Source organism: Rattus norvegicus, chromosome 13, assembly GCF_036323735.1.
Source record: "Rattus norvegicus strain BN/NHsdMcwi chromosome 13, GRCr8, whole genome shotgun sequence".
Lineage (NCBI taxonomy): Eukaryota > Metazoa > Chordata > Mammalia > Rodentia > Muridae > Rattus > Rattus norvegicus.
In genome coordinates this window covers 53812780-53840581 of record NC_086031.1, presented here as the reverse complement: position 1 = coordinate 53840581, position 27802 = coordinate 53812780, and the positions used below count along the sequence as shown (strand labels likewise).

The 27802-nt window shown below is 38.2% G+C and overlaps 1 protein-coding gene across 4 annotated transcripts in view; it reads left to right on the top strand.

Annotated features, from left to right (window-relative positions):
- Positions 1–27232, top strand: part of Cfhr2l1 (complement factor H-related 2-like 1) — a 34133-nt gene extending 6901 nt beyond the window's left edge. For 2 of the 4 annotated variants that reach the window (NM_001402196.1, XM_039091342.2), the window contains 5 exons: positions 9161–9355; positions 9717–9893; positions 20127–20303; positions 22905–23087; positions 26543–27232. In NM_001402196.1, the coding sequence (NP_001389125.1) occupies positions 9161–9355; positions 9717–9893; positions 20127–20303; positions 22905–23087; positions 26543–26745 (935 nt within the window). In that variant the 3' untranslated portion in view covers positions 26746–27232. The remainder of the gene's footprint in view (positions 1–9160; positions 9356–9716; positions 9894–20126; positions 20304–22904; positions 23088–26542) is intronic. The other 2 variants (XM_008769581.4, XM_039091343.2) reach the window with 1 other exon arrangement.
- The last annotated feature ends 570 nt before the right edge of the window (positions 27233–27802 follow it).

Sequence of the window (27802 nt, the reverse complement as noted above, 5' to 3'; positions counted from 1 at the left end):
TGGTAAGTTTAGTGGGTAGAGAAGCACTCTCATAGAACCAAAGGGGAGGGGGAAGAAGAGGGATGAGATGCATGGTTTTTGGAGGGGTAACCAAAAAGGAGGAATGTCAACTTATAAAATGATTTATATACATATAGATAGATAGATAGATAGATATAGATATAGATATTGATATAGATATAGATAAGATATTGATATATAAATAAATATATAATTATGATTACTTTGAGACATGACATTGCAAACCTCCTCATATTCCAAATGGGAACAACACACCCCAGATATTTAACTACACAGTTGAAGATGAAATAAGATACGAATCAAAAGATGGCTTCTATCCTAAACCCAAGGAACTGTTTCAAAATTCACAAGTACTGGATAGATCTCTTCTCCAAAATATAGTTGTAAGGTTCAGTTACATCTTTACTCCACCCAGTACTAAAATTGCTCATCTAAAAATACACAAGTGGAGATACATTACCAGCATATATTTGATTTTTATTTCTGTACAACACATGAACTCTACTGTTCAAAATAGCACTCTACATAATGTAATATTTTTATAGAAAGTTTTTTATTTACATTTCAAATGTTATCCCCTTTTGTTGGGAGCGATGCCCTTAAAACCCTCCATTATTGATGTTAATAGTATAGTTAGAGTTAAGTATGACTGGGTTCATGGAAAATCCCCAGCCAGCTGCAGAAGACTAATACAAATCTGGTGGTCAGGATGAATAGTGATATGATAAAGTTCTGACCTTGCTGAGAAATACATCTGATGTCAAGATGCCCAATGTGATGACTTGTAACCTTTCGGAGAAACCAACATCCTGCTGACTAATGATATGATGTAATGATGTAACCTTTCTGAAAGAACAACATCCTGTTGACATCAGCTGACCACACAAATACTGTGTCCTTGGCCTGCATAAATGTTTCCCACTCCCCATCTCTCTCTGTTACCCCTGTTATGGTATAAATTCAGCATTGGGAAAAATTAAAATTGTCGCCTTGGCATCCTTCTTTGTGCCTCTTGTTCCCCATTCTCTTCCAGGTACCCTCGGCACACTCATTGACTGTCCTGTAGGATGAGACACCCTTTTCAGGCTTCATGTCCATAAACCCCTATTTCATCCTTCCTCCCCCTTGTTGTATGAGAATATTTCCCACCCATTCACCTACCACTACTCACCTCCCCGTTCTGACATTCTCCTATCATGGGCCATCAAGCCTTGGCAGGACCAAGGGCTTCTCCTCTCATTGGTGTACAACAAGTACATCCTGTGCTACATATGCAGCTGGAGCCATGGGTCTGTCCATGTGTACACTTTGGATGGTGATTTAGTACCTGGGAGCACTGGTTGGTTGATATTGCTGTTCTTATAGGATTGCAAACCCCTTCAGCTCCTTCAATAGTTTAACTCCTCCAGTGGGGACCCCATTATCAATTCATTGGCTGTCTCCTAGCATTTGCCTCTATATGTTTTATATTCTGGCAGATTCTCTCAGGAGACAGTTATATCAGGCTTCTGTCAGTATGCAATTATTAGCATTAGCAATATTATCTGGGTTTAGTGGCTGTATGTATATAGGCTGGCTCCGAAAGGTCATTTCTTCAATCTCTACTCCAAACTTCATCTCCGTATCCCTTCCTGTGAATATTTTGTTCCCCCTTTTAAGTAGGACTGAAGAATCCACACTTTCTTCTTCCTTCTTCTAGAGCTTCATGTGATCTGTGCATTGTACCTTGACCAAATTGAGCTTTTGGGCTAATTTCCAAATATCAGTGTGTACATACTATGTGTGTGTTTTTGTAATTGGGTTACCTCACTCAGGATGATATTTTCTAGTTACACCCATTTGCCTATGAACTTGATAAAACCATTGTTTTTCATAGCTAAGTAGTACTCAATTGTGCAAATGTACCATATTTTCTGTATCCATTCCACTGTTTGAGGACATCTGGGTGCTTTCCAGCTTCTTGGTACTATAAATAAGGCTGCTATGAATATAGTGGAACATGTGTCCTTGTTAAATACTAGAACATCATCTGGGTATATGCCCAGGAGTGGTATTCTGAGGAACCTCCAGAATGATTTCTAGAGTGATTGTAACAACTTGCAATCCCACCAACAACGGTGGAGTGTTCCTCTTTCTCCTCATCCTTACCAGCATCTGTTGTTGCCTGAGTTCTGATCCTAGCCATTCTAACTGGTGTGAGGTGGAATCTCAGGGTTGTTTTGATTTACATTTCTCTAATGACTAAGGATGTTAAACTTCTCAGCCATTCGATATTCCTCAGCTGAGATTTCTTTGTTTAGCTTTATACCACATATTTAATAGGGTTATTTGACTCTCTGGAGTCTAACTTCTTGAATTCTTTGTATATATTGGATATTAGCCCTCTATTGGATATAGGATTGGTAAACATCTTTTCCCAATCTGTTGGTTGCTGTTTTGTCCTAATGACAGTTTCCTTTGCCTTACAGATGCTTTGCAATTCTATAAGGTCCTATTGGTCAATTCTTGATCTTAGAGCATAAGCCATTGGTGTTTTGTTCAGGAAATTTTCCCCAGTGTCCATGTGTTTGAGGCTCTTCCCCAATTTTCTTCTCTTACTTTGAGTGTATCTGGTTTTATGTGGAGGTCCTTGATCCACTTGGACTTGAACTTTGTACAGGGTGATAAGAATAGATCAATTTTCATTCTTCTACATGCTTACCTCTACTTGAAACATCACCATTTGGTGAAAATGCTATCTTTTTTCCACTAGAAGGATTTTAGCTCCTTTGTCAACGATTAAGTGAACATAGGTGTGCGGGTTCATTTCTGGGTCTTCAATTCTATTCCATTGAGCTACCTGCCTGCCTCTGTACCGATACCATACAGTTTTTATCACTATTGCTCTGTAGCACAGCTTGAGGTAAAATTTGGTGATTGCCCTGGAAGTTCTCTTATTATTAAGGATAGCTTTTGCTATCCTGGGTTTTTTTGTTCTTCCAAATGAATTTGCAAATTGCTCTTTACAATTCTACAAAACCTTGAGTTGGGATTTTGATAAGGATTGCATTGAATTTGTTGATTGCTTTTGACAAAACGGCCATTTTTACTATATTAATCATCCCAATCCATGAGCATAGGAGATCTTTCCATCGTCTTAGATCTTATTCAATTTCTTTCTTCAGAGACTAGAAGGTCTTGTCATACACATCTTTCACTTGCTTGGTTAGAGTTACACTGAGGTATTTTATGTTATTTGTAACATTTGTGAAAGGTTTCATTTCCTATTTCTTTTTCTCAATCTGATTATCCTTTGAGTAGAGGAAGGCTACTGGTTTGTTTGAGTTATTTTTATTTCCAGCCACTTTGCTGAAGTCCTTTATCAGGCATAATAGTTCTCTGGTGGAATTTTTGGGTCACTTAAATATCCTATCATGTGCAAATAGTGATATTTTGACTTCTTCCTTTCCCATTTGTATCCCTTTGACCTCTTTTTTTCTCTGCTCTGGCAAGGACATCAAGTAAGTGTATTAAATAGGTAGGGAGAGAATGGGCAGTCTTGTCTAGTCCCTGATTTTAGTGTGTTTCCTTCAAGTGTCTCTCCATTTAGATTGATGAAGGCATGTTGAATTTTGTCAAATGCTTTCTTGCATCTAAAGATCATGTGTTATTTTCCTTTTGAGTTTGTTTGTATAGTTATGATATATAAGTTGTTAATGAACTTCCATATATTAAACCATCCCTGCATCATTGAGATGAGGCCTACTTAATTATTATGGATGATCATGTTGATGTGTTCTTGGATTCGGTTTGGGAAAATTATATTGAGTACTTTTGCTTCAAAATTGATAAGGGAAATTGGTCTGAAGTTCTTATTTGTTGGGTCACTGTGTGGTTTAGGTATAAGCATAATTGTGACCTCATAGAAGGAATTAGACAGTGTTCCTTCTCTTTCTATTTTGTGGAATAGTTTGGACAGAATTGGTATGAGGTCCTCTTTGAAGGTCTGATAGAATTCTGTACTTTACCTATCTGGTCCTGGCCTTTGTTTTGGATAGGAGACGTTTAATATCTGCTTCGATTTCTTTAGGAGTTATGGGACTGTTTAGGTTGTTTATCTGATCCTGACTTAACTTTGGTACCTGATATTTGTCTAGAATATTGTCAATTTCATCCAGATTTTCTAGTTTTCCTGAAGATAGGCTTTGGTAGTATGATATGATGATTTTTTTTAAACTTCCTCTCTTTCTGTTGTTATGTCTCCATTTTTCTTTCTGATTTTGTTAATTTGAATATTCACTCTGTACCCTCTCCTTAGTCTGGCTAAGGGTTTATAGATCTTGTTCATATTCTCAAAGAAACAGCTCCTGGTTTTTCTGATTCTTTGTATAGTTCTTATTGTTTCTACTTGGTTGATATCAGACCTGAGTTTGAATATTTCCTGCCTTCTACTCCTCTAGGGTGTATTTGTTTCTTTTGCCCTATAGCTTTTAGGAGTACTGTCAAGATGCTAGTGTATGCTCTCTCTATTTTCTTTTCGGAGGCACTGGGAGCCATGAGTTTTCCTCTTAGCACTGCTTTCATTGTGTCACATAAGTTTCAGAATATTGTGCCTTCATTTTCATTAAATTCTGAAAAGTCTTTAATTTCTTACTTGACCAACTTGTAATTGAGTAGAGCATTGTTCAGCTTTATGTATATGTGGGCTTTCTGTCATTTCTGTCATTATCGAAGACCAGCCTTGGTCCGTGGTGATCTGATAGGATGCATGGGATTATTCCAGCCTTCTTGTGTCTGTTGAGGTCTCTTTCACAACCAATTATATGGTCATTTTTGGAGAAGTACTTTGAGGTGCTTAGAGGAAGGTATATTCTTTGGTTTTAGGAAGAAGTGTTCTATAGATACTTGTCAAGTGCATTTGGTTCATAACTTCAGATAGTTTCACTGTGTCTCTGTTTAATATCTGTTCCCATCATCTGTCCATTGATGAGAATGGGGTGTGGAAGTCTCCCACTATTATTGTGTGAGGTGCAATGTGGGCTTGGAGTTTTAGAAAGGTTTCTTTAATGTATGTAGGTGACCTTGCATTTGGGGCATAGATATTCAGGATTGAGAGTTCATCTTGGTAGATTTTTTTCTTTGATGAATATGAAGTGTCTTTCCTTATCATCTTTGATAAATTATGGTTGAAAGTAGATTTGGTCTGATATTAGAATAGCTATTCCAGCTTGTTTCTTGGGACCATTTTCTTGGAAAATTATTTTCTAGTCTTTTACTCTAAGGTAGTATCTGTCTTTTTCACTGAGGTGTGTTTCCTGTATGCAGCAAAATGCTGTATCCTCTTTATGTGACCAGTCTGTTAGCTTATGTTTTTCATCCGGGAATTGAGTTCATTGATGTTCAGCAATATTAAGGAAAGTTATTGTTGTTTCCTGTTATTTTTGTTGTTAAAGGTAGAATTATGTTTGTGTGACTCTCTTCTTTTGGATCCATTGCAAGAAGATTACTTTCTGGCTTTTTATAGGGTGTAGTTTCCCTCTTGCTGTTTATCATCCTTTGTAGGGTTGGATTTGGAGAAAAATACTATGTAAATTTGGTTTTTGTCATGGATTATTTTGGTTTCTGTATCAATGGCAATTGAGAGTTTTACTGGATATAGTAGGCTAGTCTGGAATTTGTGTTCTCTTAGGTTCTGTATGAAATCTGCCTAGGGTCTTCTGGTTTTCATAGTCTCTAATGAGAAGTCTGGTGTAATTCTGATAGGTCTGCCTTTATATGTTACTTGACCTTTTCCCCTTACTGCTTTTAGTATTAATTAGTTTTGCCCATTTGGTGGTTTGACTATTATTTGACAAGACAATTTTCTTTTCTGGTCCAATCTGTTGGTGTTTTGTAGGCTTCTTGTGTGTAATGGGCATCTCTTTCTTTAGGTTAAGGAAGTTTTCTTCTATAATTTTGTTGAAGATATTTACTATCCCTTTAAGTTTAGAATCTTCACTCTGTATCATATTTGTTATCCTGGGGTTTGATATCCTCATTGGGTCCTGAATTTCCAGTATGTTTTGGGTTAGGACCTTTTTGTGTTTTACATTTTGATTGACAGTTGTGTCAATGTTTTCTATGGTATCTTTTGTCACTGAGAATCTCTCTTCTAACCCTTGTATTTTGTTGGTGATGCTTGTGTCTTTGACTTCTGATCTCTTTCCTATGTTTTCTATCTCCAAGGTTCTCTCCTTTTGTGATTTTTCATTGATTCTATTTCTACTTTTAGATCGTAGATGGCTTTGTTCAATTCCTTCACCTGTTTGGTTGTGTTTTCCTATAATTTTTAAGGCATTTTTGTGCTTTCTTTTTAAGGGTTTCTACTTGTTTACCTGTGTTGTCCTGTATTTCTTTAAGGTAGTCACTTATGTCCTTCTTAAAGTCCTCTATCATCAACATGAGATGTGATTTTAAATCTAAATCTTGCTTCTCTGCTGTGTTAGGATAGCCAGTATTTCATTTGATAGGAGAACTGGGCTCTGATGATGCCAAGTAGTCTTGGTTTCTGTTGCCTAGGTTCTTGTGCTTGCCTGTCATCATCTGATTAATTCTGGCATTAGCTGCTCTTGCTGTCTGTGAAAGTGACTTGACCCTCCTGTAAGCCTGTGTGTCAGCACTGCTGGAGATAGGCTTTGTTCCACTGTGGTCTGTGTACAGAGAACTCTGTCACAGGGTCAGCTCCAGGCACAGACATAAACCGGAAGAATCCTTGCACAGACTGCTTCTTGGTTCTTGTGTCCAGAAGGCTCCCAGCAGTTTCCTCTGGAGTCAGGAATGTGAGCAGAAGTGGTGGTCTCCCCCTGTGTTCTCAGGATTGGTCACACTTTGAAGAGTCCCATTCTACCCCCAGGAGATCTGTATACAGAGGGCTATCGGACCAGGTCAGCTCTAGGTACAGGTGGCAACCACAAGTCTCCTGTCCCAGACTTCTCATGGATTCCTGTGTCCTGAGGGCTAGAGGCAGGTTCCTTGGAGCAGAAGTAATGGTCTTCCCTGTGCTGTCAGGATTTTTCACATGTCTAAGAGTCCAGGTCTCTCCCATGCAGTGTCTGGGTATAAAGTTATATTAAAAGCACATATCAGAAAAACAATAGTTCATAATTTAATTCTACTCCAATTTATGAATATGTATATAGGTTTCTTCAATTAATGAATATTTTCAAAGATATTTAGCATATTATTGGGTAAGAATATTGCCATATAAGAATCAATTTTACTTACTCATTTGCATTGTAACCAATATACTTCAAAAAGATTTGCTTCATAATGAAATTTTGATGTCAACCCACTTCTCTCAGCCATATTTGAAGATGATTTGGCTACTGTGTCCACATCATTGTTGTGCTGTCAGACACCGTCTTGACTGTCATTCATTAGGAGATTTTGCTAGGCTATAGGCCTTGTGTCAAATGTGGCACACTCACTAGAACACATGAGGCCTTAGTTCCTTATCAGATAATCCTCTACATTGATTCGTTGATGACAGCTAACTTGCACTAGAGTTTTTAATCAGAAAGACAATAGTGGTCTAGACTTCATCCATAAACAATCTCACCCAATATGTTTTTCATCATAGCTGTTTCACATATACTGAGTTCAACATTGACATAAAAGGGGATATTAAGCTTCTCTCTCTGGGAAAGTTTGCTTTGTAGGGTTTCAGTAAATACATATGTGGGGCAGCAGGCTGTGAAAGGTACCCTGATATCTGGTTGAGAAACGTTGAATCCCCAGAGGCCAAAAGGGAACAGCGGGCACATTCCCTTTCTCCTAGGAGATCAAGGCCTCACTAGCTGCAACCACCCACAGACCAATTTAAGATAGACCAGTCATGTATAAAATGCTACAAACCCCTCCTCAACAGGTGAGGACAGGAACACAGGTCTCATAGGCTCAAAACAGATCAGTCAGAGAAACAGGACCATACCCCCAAATATGTAGATGAGGTCTTCCCAAGCTCTTGGGCCTAACTAATAGGAAGTACCTGCTATTAGACACTGACCTATCCAAAAACTGTATTTAAGAATCGTGTTCAGGATTAAAAGTGTACAGGAATTACCCCATCATCTGAGAGCTTCTGTCATAAGAGCTGTAACACACCACTACTTGGGGAAGAGATCTGCTCTCCCAAAACTGCTGCCAGATGCTCCCCTGCACACCTAGTGGGCTAGTCATTCTCCTGCTCTCTCAGCCTGGCAAGAGCAACCAAAGAGGCAGCAGGCAGAAAGGAGCAGAACCAGCAGCAAAGGAGGCAGAAGCAATCCTACCTCCCTGCCTGAGCTCTCTTGCCTCCTCCTGAACCAGCAAACCAACCCCATATCTGGCACGCAGAGATCCTCAGGGAAAACCCCCAGCTTGCAGCACCACACACGTACACTGCATTGTTATTTGTGTCTAAAGTATCTTATTTCTGGAATATTTCTTTTCAGGTTTTGGGCTATCTGCACCTATATTTATTTCTATCTAGTAGTCCATAATAACTGAGTATCACAACCCTTATATCACACTCTGAAAGGAAGAAAGAAAGAAGTTGAAAGCTTTATTAATCCTTATATAGATATGAATATGCATTACCTCAATTTCCACTTTGGCAAGATACCCTAAGATCATTATTCCCACAATACCAGGAACAACTGAGGCAAGACTAAACAAAGAAATATGACTAAACAAAGGTTTCTTCTCAAAATATTCACAAAACAAACCACTCCTCTTATTATTATCAAAATATACTCACCATTACCAAGAAAGCATGAGAACTGCTTTCACAGAAACAGGACACAGCAGAATATATTTTAAGGCCAAGTAAGAAAAACATTTTCTTCTCAAGGGTTGCATTCCAGCCCCTACTTGCACCTGTCACCAGTCCTTACTTGATTCTTCCTGGGAGCTGCATTTCTATGTCTCAACAATGGTGATCTGTAACATATCACAAGATTTCTAGAAGAAAGACTTCCTCATATACCTCAGATTTCTGAATTCAATTTGTTTCTTGGTCCTCAGTGCCCACGGCTTTCTCATGTAGTTCTTTTAATTTACAGAAAGTAATCTACTGATCAAGTGTTTTATCTCTGATATGAGTGTTTTATGGTTGTTTTATTTTATTATTTTTTCTTTCAAGTGAAGCCTTGTGATTTTCCACAATTCAAACATGGACGTCTGTATTATGAAGAAAGCCGGAGACCCTACTTCCCAGTACCTATAGGAAAGGAGTACAGCTATTACTGTGACAACGGGTTTACAACGCCTTCACAGTCGTACTGGGACTACCTTCGTTGCACAGTAAATGGGTGGGAGCCCGAAGTTCCATGCCTCAGTAAGCCAATGCCTTTGTATTTAACTATGTTGATTCTTTTAAAGAAAAAGCACATACATAATTAAGTTATTCATGACAAAAATAAGACCAACAAAAGAATTTGTGAGCAAAATGGCTAGGTTCTGTCATGAAATGTTTCTTCATGAAATATACACACATACAATAGGGACTATGGAAATACCTTGCATATTTTATTTTTACAAATGAAAGAGAAATGCTATTATCTTAAATGTTTGTTATTAATATTATTTTTGAATGACGTGCATGCTCATTAAACAGTTTTAAAGATAACATTTAACAGTTTATTCTTAAACAAATTAAAGATTTTATTTTTTTAATTTTTAATTATTATGTTTCTTAGGGCAATGTATTTTCCATTATGTGGAAAATGGAGAATCTTCATACTGGCAAAGAAGATATATAGAGGGTCAGTCTGCAAAAGTCCAGTGTTACAGTGGCTATAGTCTTCCAAATGGTCAAGATACAATGATATGTACAGAAAATGGCTGGTCCCCTCCTCCCAAATGCGTCCGTATCAGTAAGTACCTTGCTCTGAGGTTCTGAGATGCTCATGACTTCTCACTCATCTATGTTAACTGGGGAAAATTGCTCCATTGTTTCAAGTAAAGGATTGCTTACCGGAAGGATTCTTAACAAATACATAGTAAATTGAACATACCTACAGATACTAGTTAATAATAAAGCAAAACATTGAGTAATTTATTCTGTAATTTACAATATTTGCAATATTTAAAATCACTCTGTCATTTGACTTAAAAATTATAAAAGTGCAATGTAGAATTAAACAAATATGACAATAGCAATATACATCATTGATATATTTAGGAATTTATTTTTATATTATTAATATTAGTTATTTGTTTAAGTATGTACTGAATTAGATTTAGTATTTTATTTATGCTTGTTTTCTTCATATATATTATTGTACATATTCTTTTTAGTGTATATGTCAATTGGGCTGATTTATCTGAACTTACTGCCTTTCCTATTTATACATCTTTTCATATTTAAAGTATTATCTATGTATATTGCTTTAGCTTTTTTTCCCTAGGTAACTGAATAAGATCCTAACACAAATAACAGGGGATCAGAGAACACCAAAGACTCCCATGCTATGTGGCCTGCCCACAGCAGGACCTGCTATAATGTACAAATGAGTGGTGAACAGATGGGAGAAAAAGAGAAAACAGTTTGACCATTAAGTAGAGAGGTGGGAATTGAGAAGTGAGGGTGGAGAGAACAGCCTGTTTAAGTAACTACCTTTGACACTTGAGATCATGGTGAAATCTCAGCCCATGCTACCACTGAGGGACATGTCCTGGTTGATGGATTTGTAGTAGCATGGCTCCGTGTAGATATCATTGACTGGTATGAGCACTAAACTTCATGGAACCATCAGTTAGTGGCTTCTTAAAAGAATATTTTTTTTCTCCAACCCTTACTACCTCCCAAATAATTAACACTAGACTATTATATATATATATATATATATATATATATATATATATATATATATATATATATATATAAAACAAGCTTTAAGAACACAACTGAGTACTACTACTCTATTTAATCCTCCCAGCTATTCTGGCTACCCCCCTGCCAAAATCCCTGCATTTTAGCACTGTCTGCCTCTCTCTGCTCCAGGTGTTATCTCATGTTATATCCTGGACTCTCCCAATTGCAAGTCCCCATTTCTCTCTCCTGCCAGCCTCTGGGCTGGGAGGAAGTCCAGTCCTATTATATCCTCTGCTCAGACATGGGCTTATCAGCTTTTTACTAATCAGGGAATAATTGGAGAGCAATGTTTACACAAGGTTTAGACTGGAGATTTTTCAGAATAAGGATTATACCTAGATATGGGGGCACAATAATCAGTATTTAAGTAATACAAGGGTAATCTGTACACACTTCAAAATAATGTTGTACGTACCTTGGTTTGTCACCTAGGACCACTTTAAAGTCTTAGGGCTATGCAGAACTGTCCCCACCACTTGTGTGCTATGAGATGGCCTGTGTGTGGCTGTGATGCCCTCCTCCACATCTTGTCCCTTGCCAACTAACCTACAGCAGTCAGGAGATCTGGCCCTGGGATAAGGAGAGTAGGAGATCTGCATATGCCTCCAACCAGCTACAACACTTGGGAACTTAAGCTATTCACCTCACCGGGGGAGCACAGTTAAGCTCAAGCTCGCCCTGGTAACAGTGGCACTGGTGAGCTGGTCTGAGGGTATGAACAAAGAAGAGGCAACCCCACTACCAAAAACTAGTGTGGGAATGGGGAAGATGTCCTTCCCCAACACTTTCCACATGATTAGGTAAGAGAGCTATCCCAGCCCCTTGATTAGTGCAACACTTGGGAAAGTGTGACCTGCACTTTGATTGGGCAACACAGTATAGCAGGATCTGGTGGTGTGGGTGTGGGTGATCAGGCCCTGAGGGCATGACACCAGGAGAGTTGACCTTGAAGCATGTAGCATTGGGTGAGCCAACAAGCCAGGATAGTGCTGTAGAGTTTGCCCTGTTGGTGGAGGAGAGTTGGCAGGCTGACCAACTCAGCTACCTCCCGTGTCCAGATTCAAGATGTTGAGCTGGCCCACCCTAACATCTACCTCATCTATGACCTGCTGGAGTAGGTGAAAGAGCTGATCCTGGAGGTGCAAAGCTGCTGGGTCTCCATGACACAGGGTGAAAATATGACATCCCAGAGGGTTCCTGGTAAGGAACCAGTATTGATGATATAGAAAAAAATCAGAAGCCTGGGTTCAGACTAATAACTCACTGCAATAAACATTTGCAAATAACAGTATGTGAAAAAAGTGCATACTCTGTGACATTGTGACACATTACAGCTTCCATGAAAAGATGAAAATCTACACTGTAAAAGATAATATTATAGAAAAAATTTTTAAAAAAGAACTTCTATTTGAATCACTATCCCTGAACTCAAGTTCTACTACAGAGCAGTAGTTATAAAAATAACATTGTATTGGTACAGAGACAGACACATTGATCAATGGAATAAAATTGAAGACCCAGAAATAAAGCCACACACTTATTCATAGTTGATCTTTGACACAGAAGCCAAAAATATACGAGAGAGAGAGAGAGAGAGAGAGAGAGAGAGAGAGAGAGAGAGAGAGAGAGAATAAATGGTGTTGGTCTAACTGGCAGTCTGTACGTAGAAAAATGAAAATAGATTCAAATTTGTCACCTTGCACAAAGCTCAAGTCCAAATAGATCAAGTACCTCAACATAAAACCAGACACAGTGATTCTAATAAAAGAGAAAGTGGGAAAGAGCCTTGAAAGCATTTGCACAGGGGAAAATTTCCTAAACAGAACTCCAATGGCTCAAGCTCTAAGATCAAGAATTGATAATTTGGACTTCATGAAACTGAAAAGTTTCTGTAAGGTCAAGGACATAGTCAATAGGACAAATTGGCAACCTACAGATTGAGAAATAAGTCTTCACTAACACCACATCTAATAGAGGGCCTATATTCAAAATATATAAAAAACCCAAGAAGCTAAGCATCCAAACACCAAACAACCCAATCAAAAATGGGGTATAAAGCTAAGGAGAAAAGTCACAACAGAGGAATCTTGAATGATGAGAAGCACCTAAAAGAATTGTTCAAAGTCCTTAGTGATCAGAGAAATGCAAATCAAATTGACCCTGAGTATGCATTTTACACCAATCAGAATGGCTAAAATCAAATCTCAGTTGACAGCACATGTTGGCGAGGATGTAAAAAAAGAGGAACACACATCCATTGCTGGAGGGATTGCAAACTGGTACAACCACTCTGGAAATCAATCTGGAGATTCCTCAGAAAATTGGAAATAGATCTACCTGAAGATCCAGATATGCCACTCTTAGGCATATACCCAAAAGATGCCCCACCATGCCACATGGACAGGTGTTCTAATATGTTCATAGGGCCTTATTTGTGATAGCCAGAAGCTGTAAACAACCCAGATGGCCCACAACTGATGCGCCCACCTCGACCAGCAAGGAAGACGCAACACCGTCGGATTCTTCTCAACAGCCTTTATTGCAGGAACACGTCATTGTTGGTACAGGGGACCCCGAGGAACAAAGGCACTCGCCTTATATACAAAACAGGCTGTGGCTGTAAACTTGTCCTCTAGGGATTGGTGGAGCATGAAGTACCTTATTAGCATGAATATCACCCTGGCCTTGTAGATGTTGGAGGTATGCCAACACATGTGCTGTAATGGTTGTATACCACAAACGACCACTAGATGTCAGCGCCATCTTTATCTATATATGCCACTCCCTACACACAACAGAATATTGGATACAGAAAATGTGGTTCATTTACACAATGGAATACTCCGCAGCTATTAAGAACAAGAAAATCCTGAGTTTTGCAGGCAAATGAATAGAACTAGAAAATATCATCCCGAGTGAGGTAACTCTGAACCAAAAGGAGGTATGTACTCACTATTAAGCGGGTAGTAGCCCAAAAAGTACAGAGTACACAAGATACAGTCCACAGAACTCCAAAAGGTCAACAAGGGGAAGGGCCCAAGTGAGGATGCCTCAACCACACTTAAGAGGGAGAAGAAAGCAATCACAGGAGGTGGGAGGGAGGGCAGGATCTGGATAGGAAAGGGGACCGTGAGGGGAAGAGGGAATCAGGTATTGAATGGGGAAAACAACTGAAGCCCTGAGGACCAGCAAATGAATGAGAACAGGAAACCTTGGGAGAAAGAAGCTAGGGGTAACCTCCAGAATGTAACAGAGAACTGGAAGGTGAGAGACTTTCAGGACTCAAAGGGAGGGGCCTTAGATAGAATTCCCTACGGGGGGAGAGGGAACTTGTACAGTCCACCTCCAGCAGAAAGACAGAGCATCAAGTGAGGTATGGAGTTACCATTCCACAATCAAAAACTCTGATGCATAATTCTTCCTGTCTGAAAGAAATGAAGGGATGGAAATAGAGAGGAGCCTGAGTAATAGGAGGTCCAGCGACAGACCCAAAGTAGGATCCAACTAAAGAGAAGGCCCCAAGGTCTGACACTGTTACTGAGCCTATGGATCACTCACAAAAAGTAACCTATCATGACTGCTCTCCAAAAAAAAACAAAAAACAAAAAACAAAAAACAAAACAAAACAAGCAGCTAAAAGAGTCAGATGCAGATATTTACACCCAATCAATGGACAGAAGGGTTCCTGACCCCTGTGGTTGAATTAGGAAAAAGTTGGAAGAGACTGAGGAGGAGGGTGACCCTACAGGAGGACCAGCAGTTTCAATTAACCTGGACACCTGTTTTCCTCTCAAACACTGGACCACCAACCAGACAGCATACACTAACTGTTATGGGGCCCCCAATACATACACAACAGAGGACTCCTGGGTCTCGGTTCAGGCAGAGAAGATGCACCTAACCCTCAAGAGAGTAGAGGGAGTTGGGAATGAGGAGGTCTGGTGGGATGGGGGTGGAAGGGACATCGTTGTGGAGATAAGGATGGGGAGGTATGAAATGTGGAACAGTCAGAGGATGGACCTGGAGGGAAATAGATTTTGGAGTGTGAAAAAGAGTTTAAATTACAAAAAGATAAAAAACACATTATAAAATTTTAAATCTTGGGGTTGGGGATTTAGCTCAGTGGTAGAGCGCTTGCCTAGGAAGCGCAAGGCCCTGGGTTCGGTCCCCAGCTCCGAAAAAAAAGAAAAAAAAAAGAGAGAACACGTGATGTTTAAAATTTTAAATCTTAAACAATTCTTTGAAGAACTGATATTTTTAAAGGTGTTCTGCATTGCATAGCCAAACCTTTGTTCCCAAATATGAAGATACAATTTTTAGTGAAGATATATATCCATGTTTTAAATCATAGTATATGTGATGACATTTATAATATATTTCACACTATGTGTTCAAATCCATTTCTCCCTATTAGAAAATCTTTCCAAGTGTCTTGATATTGGAAAGAAAAAATGTTTCAAATACCAGCAAAATGTATATTTTGAAAGTTAACTTTGATTTACAAACTAATGAAAGTTTCAGTTTGCCTTATTTATTAGGAAACTAGGCAGTGGTATTATTCAACACACCTTACATGAAAGGGTTCTTTAAAGCATTCATTACTTTTTAAATTTATGTTTTATTCATCATGCTTATACATGATTTTGTAAATCATGATTTTGTAAACTTACTCCTATTTGTAAATCCATTTTATTAAATTATAAGTAATCAGACTACATTGGTTTTTCTTATTGTTAAAAAGAAAACATTTAATATACTACATTGAATGTATTTTTAAATTAAGCTAATCTACTTTTCTGAATTCTATATTTCACGTTAGCTACTAAATATAGGATCTAATTCAGATAAATGCTATTACATGTTCCTAAAAAATATGAATTTTCATCTGTATATTTATTTATATCATGTAATAAATATGAGCAAATTTTAGCCATGAAATTATTATTAATTGGAAAATTTTTATTTACATTTCAAATGTTAGCCCCTTTCCCAGTAAAACCCCTATCCCATCCCTCAGCCCCTGGCTTCTATGACGGTGTTCCCACACCCACCCATCCCTTCCCGCCACCCTGCCCAGACATTCCACTACACTGGAGTATCTCGCCATGGCAGGACCAAGGGCATCTCCTCCCATTGATGCACAAGTCCATCCACTGCTAAATATGCAGCTAGAGCCATGGGTCTGTCTATTTGTAGTCTTTGAATGATGGTTTAGTCCGTGGGAGCTCTGGTTGGTTGGTATTGTTGTTACTCTGGGGTTGCAAACCCCTTCAGCTCCTTTAATCCTTTCTCTAACTCTTCCAATGGGGACCCCATTCTCAGTTCAATGGTTGACTTGCAAGGATCTGCCTCTGTATTTGTAATGTTCTGACACAGCCTCTCAGGAGATGGCTATATCAGGCTCCTGAGCATTAACCTCTTGTCATCTGGAATATTGTCTGGGTTTGGTGGCTGTATGTTTATGCGCTGGGTCCCCAGGTGGGGCAGTCTTTGCGTGGCCATTCCTTCACTCTCTGCTCCAAATTTTGTCTACGTATTCCCTCCTATGAATATCTTCCCACCCCACCCCTCATTTTCTTGATTTTTTATTAGAATTTTTTATTTACATTTCAAATGTTATTCCCTTTCCCAGTTTCCCGTCCATAAGCCCTTATCCCATATCCCCTACTCCTTTTTCTATGAGGGTGTTCCCCCACACATCCACCCAATATTCCTGACCCCCCAACATTCCCCTACACTGGGGTGCCCAGCCTTAGAAGGACCAAGGGCTTCTCTCATTGGTGCCCAGCAAGGCCACCCACTGTTTATCCATCTGGAGCCATGGGTCAGTCCATATGTATGCTTTTGATGGTGGTTTAGTCTCTGTTTGGTTGATATTGTTATTATGGGGTTATAAACCTCTTCAGCTCCTTCTAAGAAGGATTGAAGCATTCGTAATTTGGTTGTCCTTCTTCTTGAGTTTCATGTAGTCTGTAAATTGTATCTTGGGTAATTCGGAGCTTTTAGGCTAATATCCAATTATCAGTGAGTGCATACCATGTGTGGTTTTTTGTAATTGGGTTATACAACTTAGATTGATATTTTCTTTTTTTTTTCTTTTTTTAATTGGGCATTTCTTATTTACATTTCAAATGTTATTCCATTTCCCAGTTTCCCGCCCATAAGCCCCCAACCTCTCCCTCTCCCCTTCTATAAGGGTGTTACCCTCCCCATCCACCACCCTTACCCACCCCCCGACAATCCCCTACACTGGGGGGGGGGTTCCAACCTTGAAACCCAGAAGAGAATACAGAGACAAGGACTTCTTCCATTGGTGCCCAGCAAGGCCATCCTTTGCTACATATAGAGTTGGAGCCCAGGGTCAGTCCATGTATAGTCTTCGGGTAGTGATTTAGTCCCTGGAAGCTCTGGTTGGTTGGCATTGTTGCTCTTATTGGGTTGCAAGCCTCTTCAGCTCTTTCAATCCTTTCTCTAATTCCTCCAACAGGGGTCCCGTTCTCAATTCAGTGGTTTGTTGCTAACATTCCCCTCTGTATTTGACATGTTCTGGCTGTGTCTCTCAGGCGAGATCTATATCTGGTTCCTGTCAACCTGCACTTCTTAGCTTCATCCATCTTATCTAGTTTTTGTGGCTGTATATATATGGGCCACATGTGGGTCAGGCCCTGAATGGCCCTTCCTTCAGTCTCTGCTCTAAATTTTGCCTCCCTATCCCCTCCTATGGATAGTTTTGTTCCCCTTTTAAAGAAGAAGTGAAGCATCCACATTTTGGTCATCCTTCTTGAGTTTCATGTGGTTCTCTTTCTTTGTTGGGTCTTTATGTGGTTTAGGTATAAGAATAATTGTGGCTTCATTGAAGGAGTTGGGTAGTGCTCCTTCTGTTTCTATTTTGTGGAGTAGTTTGGACAGAAATGGTATTAGGTCTTCTATGAAGGTCTGATAGAATTCTGCACTAAATCCATCTGATCCTGGACTTTTTTCAGTTGGGAGACTTTTAATAACTGCCTCTATTGCTTTAGGAGTTATGGGACTATTTAGATGGTTTATCTGATCCTGATTTAACTTTGGTACCTGGTATCTGTCTATAAAAGTGTCCATTTCTTCCAGATTTTCCAGTTTTGTTAAGTATAGGCTTTTGTAGTAGGATCTGATGATTCTTTGAATTTCCTCAGTTTTTGTTTTTATGTCTGCCTTCTAATTTCTGATCTTGTTAATTTGGATACTCTCTGTGCCCTCAGGTTAGCCTAGCTAAGGGTTTATCTATCTTGATGATTTTCTCAAAAAGCCAATTCCTGGTTTTCTTGATTCTTTTTGTTTCTACTTGGTTGATTTCAGCCCTAAGTTTGATTATTTCCTGCCTTCTACTCCTCTTGAGTGTATTTGCTTCTTTTTGTTCTAGAGCTTTTAAGTGTTGTCAAGCTGCTAATGTATACTCTCTTCTGTTTCTTTCTGGATACACTCAGAGCTATGAGTTTTCCTCTTAGCACTGCTTTCATTGTGTCCCATAAATTTGAATATGTTATGCCTCCATTTTCATTAAACAATAAAAAACCTTTAATTTCTTTCTTTATTTCCTCCTTGGCCAAGTGATCATTGAGTAGAACATTGTTCAGCTTCTGTGTGTATGTTGGCTTTCTGTCATATTGTGTAATCTTGGTTTTGTCATGACATATCTTGGTTTCTCCATCTATGTTAATTGAGAGTTTAAGGTGGATATAGTACCCTGGGTTGACATTTGTGTTCCTTTAGGGTCTGTATGACATCTTCCCAAGATCTTCTGGCTTTCATATCTCTGGTGAGAAGGCTGATGTAATTCTAATAGGTCTGCCTTTATATGTTACTTGACCTTTTTCCCTTAGTGTTTTTAATATTCTTTCTTTGTTTTGTGCATTTAGTGTTATAACTATTATGCAATGGGAGGAATTTCTTTTCTAGTCCAGTATGTTTCCAGGTATATAGGCTTCTTTTATGTTTATGGGCATCTCTTTCTTTAGGTTAGGAAAGATTACTTCTATAATTTTGTTCAAGATAGTTACTGGCCCTTTAAGTCAGGAATATTCACTCTCATCTATACCTATTATCTTTAGGTTTCATCTAGATTTGTCCTAGATTTCTTGGATGTTTTGGGTTAGGGGCTTTTTGCTTTTTGCATTTTCTTTGACTCTTTTGTCAATGTTTTCTATGGTATCTTCTGCCCCTGAGATTCTCTTCTGTCTTTTGTATTCTGTTGGTAATTCTTGTGTCTATGACTCCTGATCTCTTTCCTAGGTTTTCTATCTCCAGGGCTGTCTCCCTTTGTGATTGTTTATTGTTTCTATTGCCAGTTTTAGATCCTGGATGGTTTTGTTTAATTCCTTTACCTATTTCATTGTGTTTTCCTGTAATTCTTTAAGGGATTTTGGGGTTTCCTCTTTAAGGGCTTCTATTTGTTTACCTGTGTTGTCCTGTATTTCTTCTAGGGAGTTATTTATGTCCTTCTTGAAGTCCTCTATTGTAATCATGAGATGTGATTTTGAAATCAAAATCTTGCTTTTCTGGTGTGTTGGGGTACCCAGGGATGTGCTTGGCTTCTGATGATGCCAAGTGGCCTTGGTTTCTGTTGCTTAGGTTCTTGCCCTTGCCTCTTGCCATCTGCTTACCTCTGGTGTCAGCTGGTCTTGCTGTCTGACAGTGATTTGACCCTCCTGTAAGCCTGTATGTCAGCACTACTGGGAGACCACTTCTTTTCCAAGGGTATTTGGGTACAGAGAACTGTGTTACAGGATTAGCCCCAAGCACAAACAGAAACCAGAAGCATCCTGTCACCAACTGGTTCTCAGTTCCTGTGTCCTGAAGGCTCCAGGAGGGTTCCTCTTGGGACAGGAATGTAAGCAGAAGTAGTGGTTTCACCTGTGCTCTCAGGAATGTCAGCACTTCTGAGAATCCAGCTCTCTCCCAGTGGGATCTGAGTACAGATTTCTGTGGCACACGGGTCAGCTCCAGTCGCAGGCAGAAATGGGAATAGTGAAATTATTTTTAAATTGAAATATTTTGAAACTTAATTAAAGAGATAATGCTATATTGAAATTCATTTCATTTTAATAACAATATCAATTGGTCTTCTTAGATGGTTTTTACATAGTGCTTAATTCATTAGTACAAATTAACTTATAAAGCCTTTTCTTGTTATGAGAATTATTCAGATTATCCATTGACTCCTTAGAAATGAAATGTCAATTTTATTTTACATTAGAGTCATGTGATATGCCTGTGTTTGAGAATGCTGTAATTAAGAATAATAGCACATGGTTTAAACTCAACGACAAAATAGACTATGAATGCCATGATGGATATGAAAACAAATATAAACAAACCAAAGGCTCCATAACTTGTAATGATGATGGATGGTCTGATAAGCCCTCATGTTATGGTGAGTACTGTTGTCTTTAGAATTTTTCACAAAACAAAATTAAATATTAATACTTTAATTTCAAAAAATTAAATGTTCTAGAATCTTCCATCTGATTTAAGGGAAATTAAGAAAATAGAATATGAAAAAAAAAAACTTTGGAAGGCTAAGGTGATAGTATTTTATTACTTCATTATATTAATCTATTTATCCAATGTATATTTGCATACATGTGTGTGTTTATGGATGTGTGTACACATTGCACATACACATTTCTGGTGTCAGAGGCTTGCAAGAATCTGCTCACTCTTTTCATCAAGTGAGTCCTTGGGATTGAACTCATGTCACCAGGCTTAGAACTCTCATTTTAAGTCTTTTAACTGATGGGAAAATCTGCTTTTATAATAATACATTCAAGTTGATATGCCTTTTATTTGACCATGTATGTCATAGTATCATAAATGAAAGCTCAAAATTATTTAAACTAGGTCATCATTACAAAAATTACAATTTTATTGTAAGTAAGATCATGCATCTTGAAAAATGTGAAGGAGGAAGATGAAATTGGCAGAATAGGAAATATTGAAAGGATAATAGCAGAGACTAAGAAACTTGATTTTCGGCTCAAGAATCCACTCAAATTTAATTCAGTAGGATGTCAACTTCTAGCAAAATGGCACAGACCTATAATTTTAGCACTGGGAAGATAAAAAATGAGGGTCTAGAATTTCAGATAAGTCTGAGTTACATAGGAAAACTTATCACAAACGAGAGGAAACACATGACCACCAAATAATGAATTCAATCTAAACAAATAAAGATTATTTCGTTCTCTGAGTATAAGCATGTCAATATTATGAAATCAGAGCTTTCTGCAGTACAATGGTAAAATAAATGCTAGAGCAGAGGTATTACTTCATTAGAACGATATTTGGCTAAGCCTTTGTCTCAAGGTCAGTTCTAGCATTATATAAATAAGATTAAAATCAATATGAAATTATTTATATACAATTCTGTTTTGTGACAAAAAAATTTTATAGAGATGATACACAGGCATCTACTCACACCAGGTTAGGAGCCCAGAACACACCAATGTACAAAAATCATCAAAGTCCAATGTGGTGAAACATGAGTTTTATTGAATTACTTACAGAAAAATGACTCAAAGACAGTTGCCTAACCAAACCCTATGCAGCACGGGTGACAAAATCTGGGAACCTGAAATATATTGTACAGCCTGAATATGGCTCAACGTGTTGGAGAATGTCTCTTCAACTGACTCCATTGGTCTCACGTGTTGGAGAATGTCTCTTCAACTGACTCCATTGGTCTCACGTGTTGGAGAATGTCTCTTCAACTGACTCCATTGGTCTCACGTGTTGGAGAATGTCTCTTCAACTGACTCCATTGGTCTCACGTGTTGGAGAATGTCTCTTCAACTGACTCCATTGGTCTCACGTGTTGGAGAATGTCTCTTCAACTGACTCCATTGGTCTCACGTGTTGGAGAATGTCTCTTCAACTGACTCCATTGGTCTCACGTGTTGGAGAATGTCTCGTCAACTGACTCCATTGGTCTCACGTGTTGGAGAATGTCTCTTCAACTGACTCCATTGGTCTCACGTGTTGGAGAATGTCTCTTCAACTGACTCCATTGGTCTCACGTGTTGGAGAATGTCTCGTCAACTGACTCCATTGGTCTCACGTGTTGGAGAATGTCTCGTCAACTGACTCCATTGGTCTCACGTGTTGGAGAATGTCTCGTCAACTGACTCCATTGGTCTCACGTGTTGGAGAATGTCTCTTCAACTGACTCCATTGGTCTCACGTGTTGGAGAATGTCTCTTCAACTGACTCCATTGGTCTCACATGTTGGAGAATGTCTCGTCAACTGACTCCATTGGTCTCACGTGTTGGAGAATGTCTCTTCAACTGACTCCATTGGTCTCACGTGTTGGAGAATGTCTCTTCAACTGACTCCATTGGTCTCACGTGTTGGAGAATGTCTCTTCAACTGACTCCATTGGTCTCACGTGTTGGAGAATGTCTCTTCAACTGACTCCATTGGTCTCACGTGTTGGAGAATGTCTCTTCAACTGACTCCATTGGTCTCAAGCTCTTCCAGACGGTTATGGTGGTTCCAGCTACTTCCAGGCAGCTGGCAGCAAAAGTAAAATATATAAGTGCCCATTCTTACCTTGACCAGATCAGGAAGCCAGAGAGTCTAATTTACCTCTTGTCAATAAATGTGTGCTTCTACAAAAATGACAATAAAGATCAAGAATATGTAGATAAATAAACAGTAAATATTCCAGTGTCTTAAAAATAAAGAAATGGTGCTTGTCTGCATTGGCATCCATCTAATCAGCACCTGATAATACATCTATTATCACTGGAAGGCTTCTGAACATACATGCTTACTCCAGTTGAGTATGTGCTTTAGGTGAGAAAGAAGGAAGAACTTGCCCTTTAACTATCAATTTACATCATAGAAAGTACTCCAAGCAATCAGTATTGTGACCTGAAACCATCTTGACATTTGTTAGTCCAATATGTTTATTGGTTCTGCTCAAGCCTATACTTTGACTTGATCTCTGAAAACTTCAAATGTTGTCTTTTTTAGATTCAACAAAGATCTGTGGGCCTCCTCCACCTATTGACAATGGAGACACCACATCCTTCCCACTACAACGATACATACCATCATCATCAGTTGAATATCAGTGCCAGTCTTTATACCAACTGCAGGGCAACAAGACAATAATATGTATAAATGGAGAGTGGTCTGATCCACCAAAATGTTTACGTAAGTAACTTGTTCTCATGGATCCTGGGAAAGTCAGTATTCCAAGATGAAGGTGGCCGTCAAGTCATTTGGGATGTATGGGTTGCCGTGTGTGGTAAATTCCAAAGAAGCACTCAAATTTAAGAACAAATTTGATTAAGAATCTAAATGGGGGGATTGGGGATTTAGCTCAGTGGTAGAGCGCTTGCCTAGCAAGCGCAAGGCCCTGGGTTCGGTCCCCAGCTCCGGAAAAAAGAAAAAAGAAAAAAAAAGAGTCTAAATGGGTATTAATACACAAAATCAGCTTTTTTCTGTATAATAATTTCATTTTATGAAAAGTAACAGTAAAACAATCTCATTCACACTAATTAAAAAATAATCTACCAATGAATTTGAAAGAACTGAATGACTTCTGAGTTCTGAAGTTTATTAAGGAATCTCACAGAACAAAAATTGAGAAACCTATATTACAGGGTTAGAAGAATTAATATTAAACTGCCCACATTGCCCAAGGCAATTAGCAGACTCTATGAAACTCCATTAAAATATGGAAAACATACTTCATACAATATGAGAAACAATTCTAAAATCTGTATGAAAGTACTATAAAATGTGTACGAGTAAAAGGAACTTAACATATAGAAAAAATCTGGAAATGTCATAATACTATATTTCAAAGTACACCAGTAGCCATAGTAACCAGAACTTTATGACAATGGGATAAAACTAAAGCACCAAAAGAGAATATATATTTGAAAAAATGCTCTATGCATCTATGGTTAATTGTTCAAGACAGAGATTCAAAAACACACATTGGGAAGAAGGGTAGCATCTTCAGTAAGTAATTCAAGGAAAGTTGAAATGCACAGGGAGATAATACAGGGATACACAGGGATTCCTGACATAGCCTATCGAAAAAAGGTAAGTAAAAGTGGAGCAAAGTCCTAAATGTAAGAAAAAAATTCTAACTACAAGGATAAACAATGGGAAAACACTTAAGTAGGTCTGGACTCTAGATATTTGAATGGTATCTCAAAGAAAAGACTAAAAAGAAAACCCAGTAGATTTTATCACATCGAAGTACTTCTGCAGGGCAAAGAAGTTAATCGATACAATTAATAGATAGACTTTAGAACTAGAGAAAATGATTTTCAGTTACTTCATTGTCAGGAGTTGTCATATGTATTATAGGGGTTTTCCATGTCAAGGAATCACTGAAAAATATTTAAATTCATTTTTAGAATATAAGTAAGTCTATTAAAATGGAGTAAAAGAAAGATACTTATGAAATGATAGATAGATAGATAGATAGATAGATAGATAGATAGATAGATAGATAGAAGATAGATGATATAGATACATATGTCAGTGAGGAAAATAATTTTATTAATTTCATTAGCTCTTATGGTACTGCCTGTTAAAGTCACAATGAGATCCTTTTTCATCCAATAAGAATGGTATCACAGAAAAGAACCCTTAAAATAACAAATGTTCATGTAAAGAAAAAGGATAATCTGTTGATAGGACTGTGATTCTGTGCAGTTTACTATGGAGAACAATATGGAGATTGTTTGAAAATCTAAAAGTAGATCTACCATATACGATCCCTGTACCTCTCTTTGTTATATATCCAAAGGAAATGATATTAATCGATTTAATCTCCAATTACATGGTACAAGTACAGTGCTCCTCGACAAGACCCAAGACAAAAATATTGACTATATTCCCATAAGTTGTTGAATGTGTACAGACAATGTTACCACATTTAAATGGTATATTTACATGATGTATGCTCAGGGACCAAGATAGTGATTGGTAAAGCTGCTTTGCAGCCAGGCTTGTCACTTTTCAAGTTTTGTTATTTGATAGGTTTATTTTTAAAAATCTATCAAAATAAAATTCATGATACATTCACACTTACTACTTTGTGACTATATAATAATTATTGTGAAAGCAATTATGATCATGCTGTGTAATTGCACTATGTTTTCTACATTGCTTGTTTTCAGATTTTTAGTGCACCAGATAATAACAAACACAAAATCCTCCCACACACTTGATTTTTTTTAAAGAGATTTATTTATATATTATGTATACATTGTTCTGCCTGCATATACACCAGCAGGTCAGAAGAGGGCATCACATCCCATTATAGATGGTCGTGAGCCACCATGTGGTTGCTGGGAATTGAACTCAGGACCTCTGGAAGAGCAGACAGTGCTCTTAACCACTGAGCCATCTCTCCAGCCCCACATTTGATTTTTTTTATTTCCTTTATGGAACAGAATATTAACTCAGGCAGAGTAGGAATGATCATTTCTTACTGTCCCAGTCAAAATCATGCTGAAAATACAGGTGTATTTTCACCTGATCATTTTGATTTTCTTTTTGTGCAGCCTTTTACAAATTATTTTACTTATTTACATTCTAGCCATTGCCTGCCCCTCCCAGTTCCTCATCAATTCTTCCTCCCCCTTGCCTCCAAAAGGCTGCTCCTCCCTCCCCAGCCCCTGACAGAGTCCTGCTTCCTGGGGCCTCATGTCTCTTGAAGACTAGGTGCATCTTCTCCGACTAAGGCCAGACCAGGCAATCTTCTGCTCTATATATGGCAGGGACTTTGGACCAGCCCATGTATTCTACCTGGTTAGTAGTTCGGTCTCTGGGAGCTCCCAGGAGTCTTGGATAGTTGAGACTGCTGGTCTTCCTATAGGGTCACCCTCCCCTTCAACTTCTTCAATTCTTCCCCTAATCCAACCATAGTGGTCCATGACTTCAGTCCAATTGTTGGGTGTAAGCATCTACATTCTTGGTCAGCTGCTGGTACTTCTCAGAGGACAGCTATGCTAGGCTTGTCGTGCATGTCCTTTTGGTTCTGGGTTGCCTCACTATGCATGATGTTTTCGACTTCTATCCATTTGCCTGCAAAATTTATGATGTCCTCGTTTTAAATAGCTTAATAGTGTTCCACTGTGTAAACGAATCACATTTTCTGTATCCCGTGTTTGGTTGAGGGACATCTGGGTTGTTTTCAGCTTCTGGCTATTACAAATAAGGTTGCTAGGAACATGTGTCCTTGTGGAATGGTAGGGCATCTTCAATCCCATAATTGCACTGTTTTTAATGGTTGTCATATCATTGAATATTAGATTTGAGTATCATAAATAAATAAATCATATCTCAAATTGTAAACTTCAAATTTTATAACTTTCCCAATAACTAAATCAAAGTAAACAATCACAAATAAACTGAGATGCAAGTTATTGATATTAGGAATGCCTGCTGATGAGATCTAATTTTCGTATCAAACATCATGTTTCCATCATTTAACATTCTCTATTTACTTAGCTGTATAAGCTATTTTCATAGTTGTTTATAGGAATTTAGCAAAGGATGCCTTAAATATAATATACTCTATTTGAAAACTGGATCTCAGTAACTTCATTTACTGATATTCTTGTGGTATGTTTTTCTTTTAGATCCCTGTATAATATCAAAAGAAATTATGGAAAAACATAACATAACTTTCAGATGGGAAGAAAAACAAAAGCGCTATTACCAATCAGGGGAGACGCAAGAATTTAAGTGTAAAAACGGACATCATCTGGCAACAACTCAACCGTTGATTACAATATGCATTAATGGTCAAATCAATTATCCCACTTGTACAAAATCACACTAACACTCTTAGACTTTAAGCATACACTTTTGTTCAGTTAGGGTGCATGCATATTATCAATACAGTAAGAGTATTACTTTTAAACTCTTGTTTAACTAATTTTCATTCATAAGTATAAGCTGGTGTCCATATTTGGTGATTAATCTGGGAACTAGGAGACTGTAGACAGCAAGGGAAAAGAAGTTTCTTTAAAGTTTCTAAATCAAAATATGATATATCCTAGCATAAAAACCAGTAGCAATAATTACAGGTAATTACTTCTCTATCTGCCTCTATCTACCACTTTCCCAAATCTTTCAAAGCTTCTACTCTGCCTTTTGTTATAAGACTTTGATTCACAATGAACACAAAACATGTTCTCAGTCTCCAAAACTGTAGCATTTCACAAATATATAAGAAAACTGTCATAGTTTATATTACTAGTGAATATAAATAATTCTACATATTGCTTTTGTTACCAATAAATAATACAAAGAACTTTGCAAATGAACTTCTAAATATGTTACTGTTATACTTTAAGGCTTTGCCAGAGCCTGAAAAATACAGAGGTGTATGCTCACAGGCAACCATTAGACTGAGCACAGGGAGTTAAAGAAGGAGTTAAAGAAAGGACTGAAGGAGCTGAAGGGATTTACAACCCCATAGAAAGAACAACAATATCAACCAACCAGATCCCCCCAGAGCTCCCAGGGACTAAACCACCAACCAAAAAGTAGACATAGAGGGACCCATGGCTCCAGCCACATATGTAGCAGAGGATATTCTTGTCAGACATCAACGGGAGGAGAGGCTATTGATATTGGGAAGGCTCGATGCCCCAGTGTAGGCAAATGCTGAGGTGCAGAGGCAGGAGTGGGCACCTGGATGGGGGAGCACCCTCACTGAAGCAGGGGGAGGGAGAATGGGATAGGGGATTTCCAGAGGGTTAACCGGGAAGGGGATAACATTTGAAATGTAAATAAATAAAATATACAATGAAAAATGCAGTTAACAAAAGAAAGAAAGAAAGAAAGAATGAATGAAAAACTCCAGATATGAGAATAGAATTTAATGTGTGTGT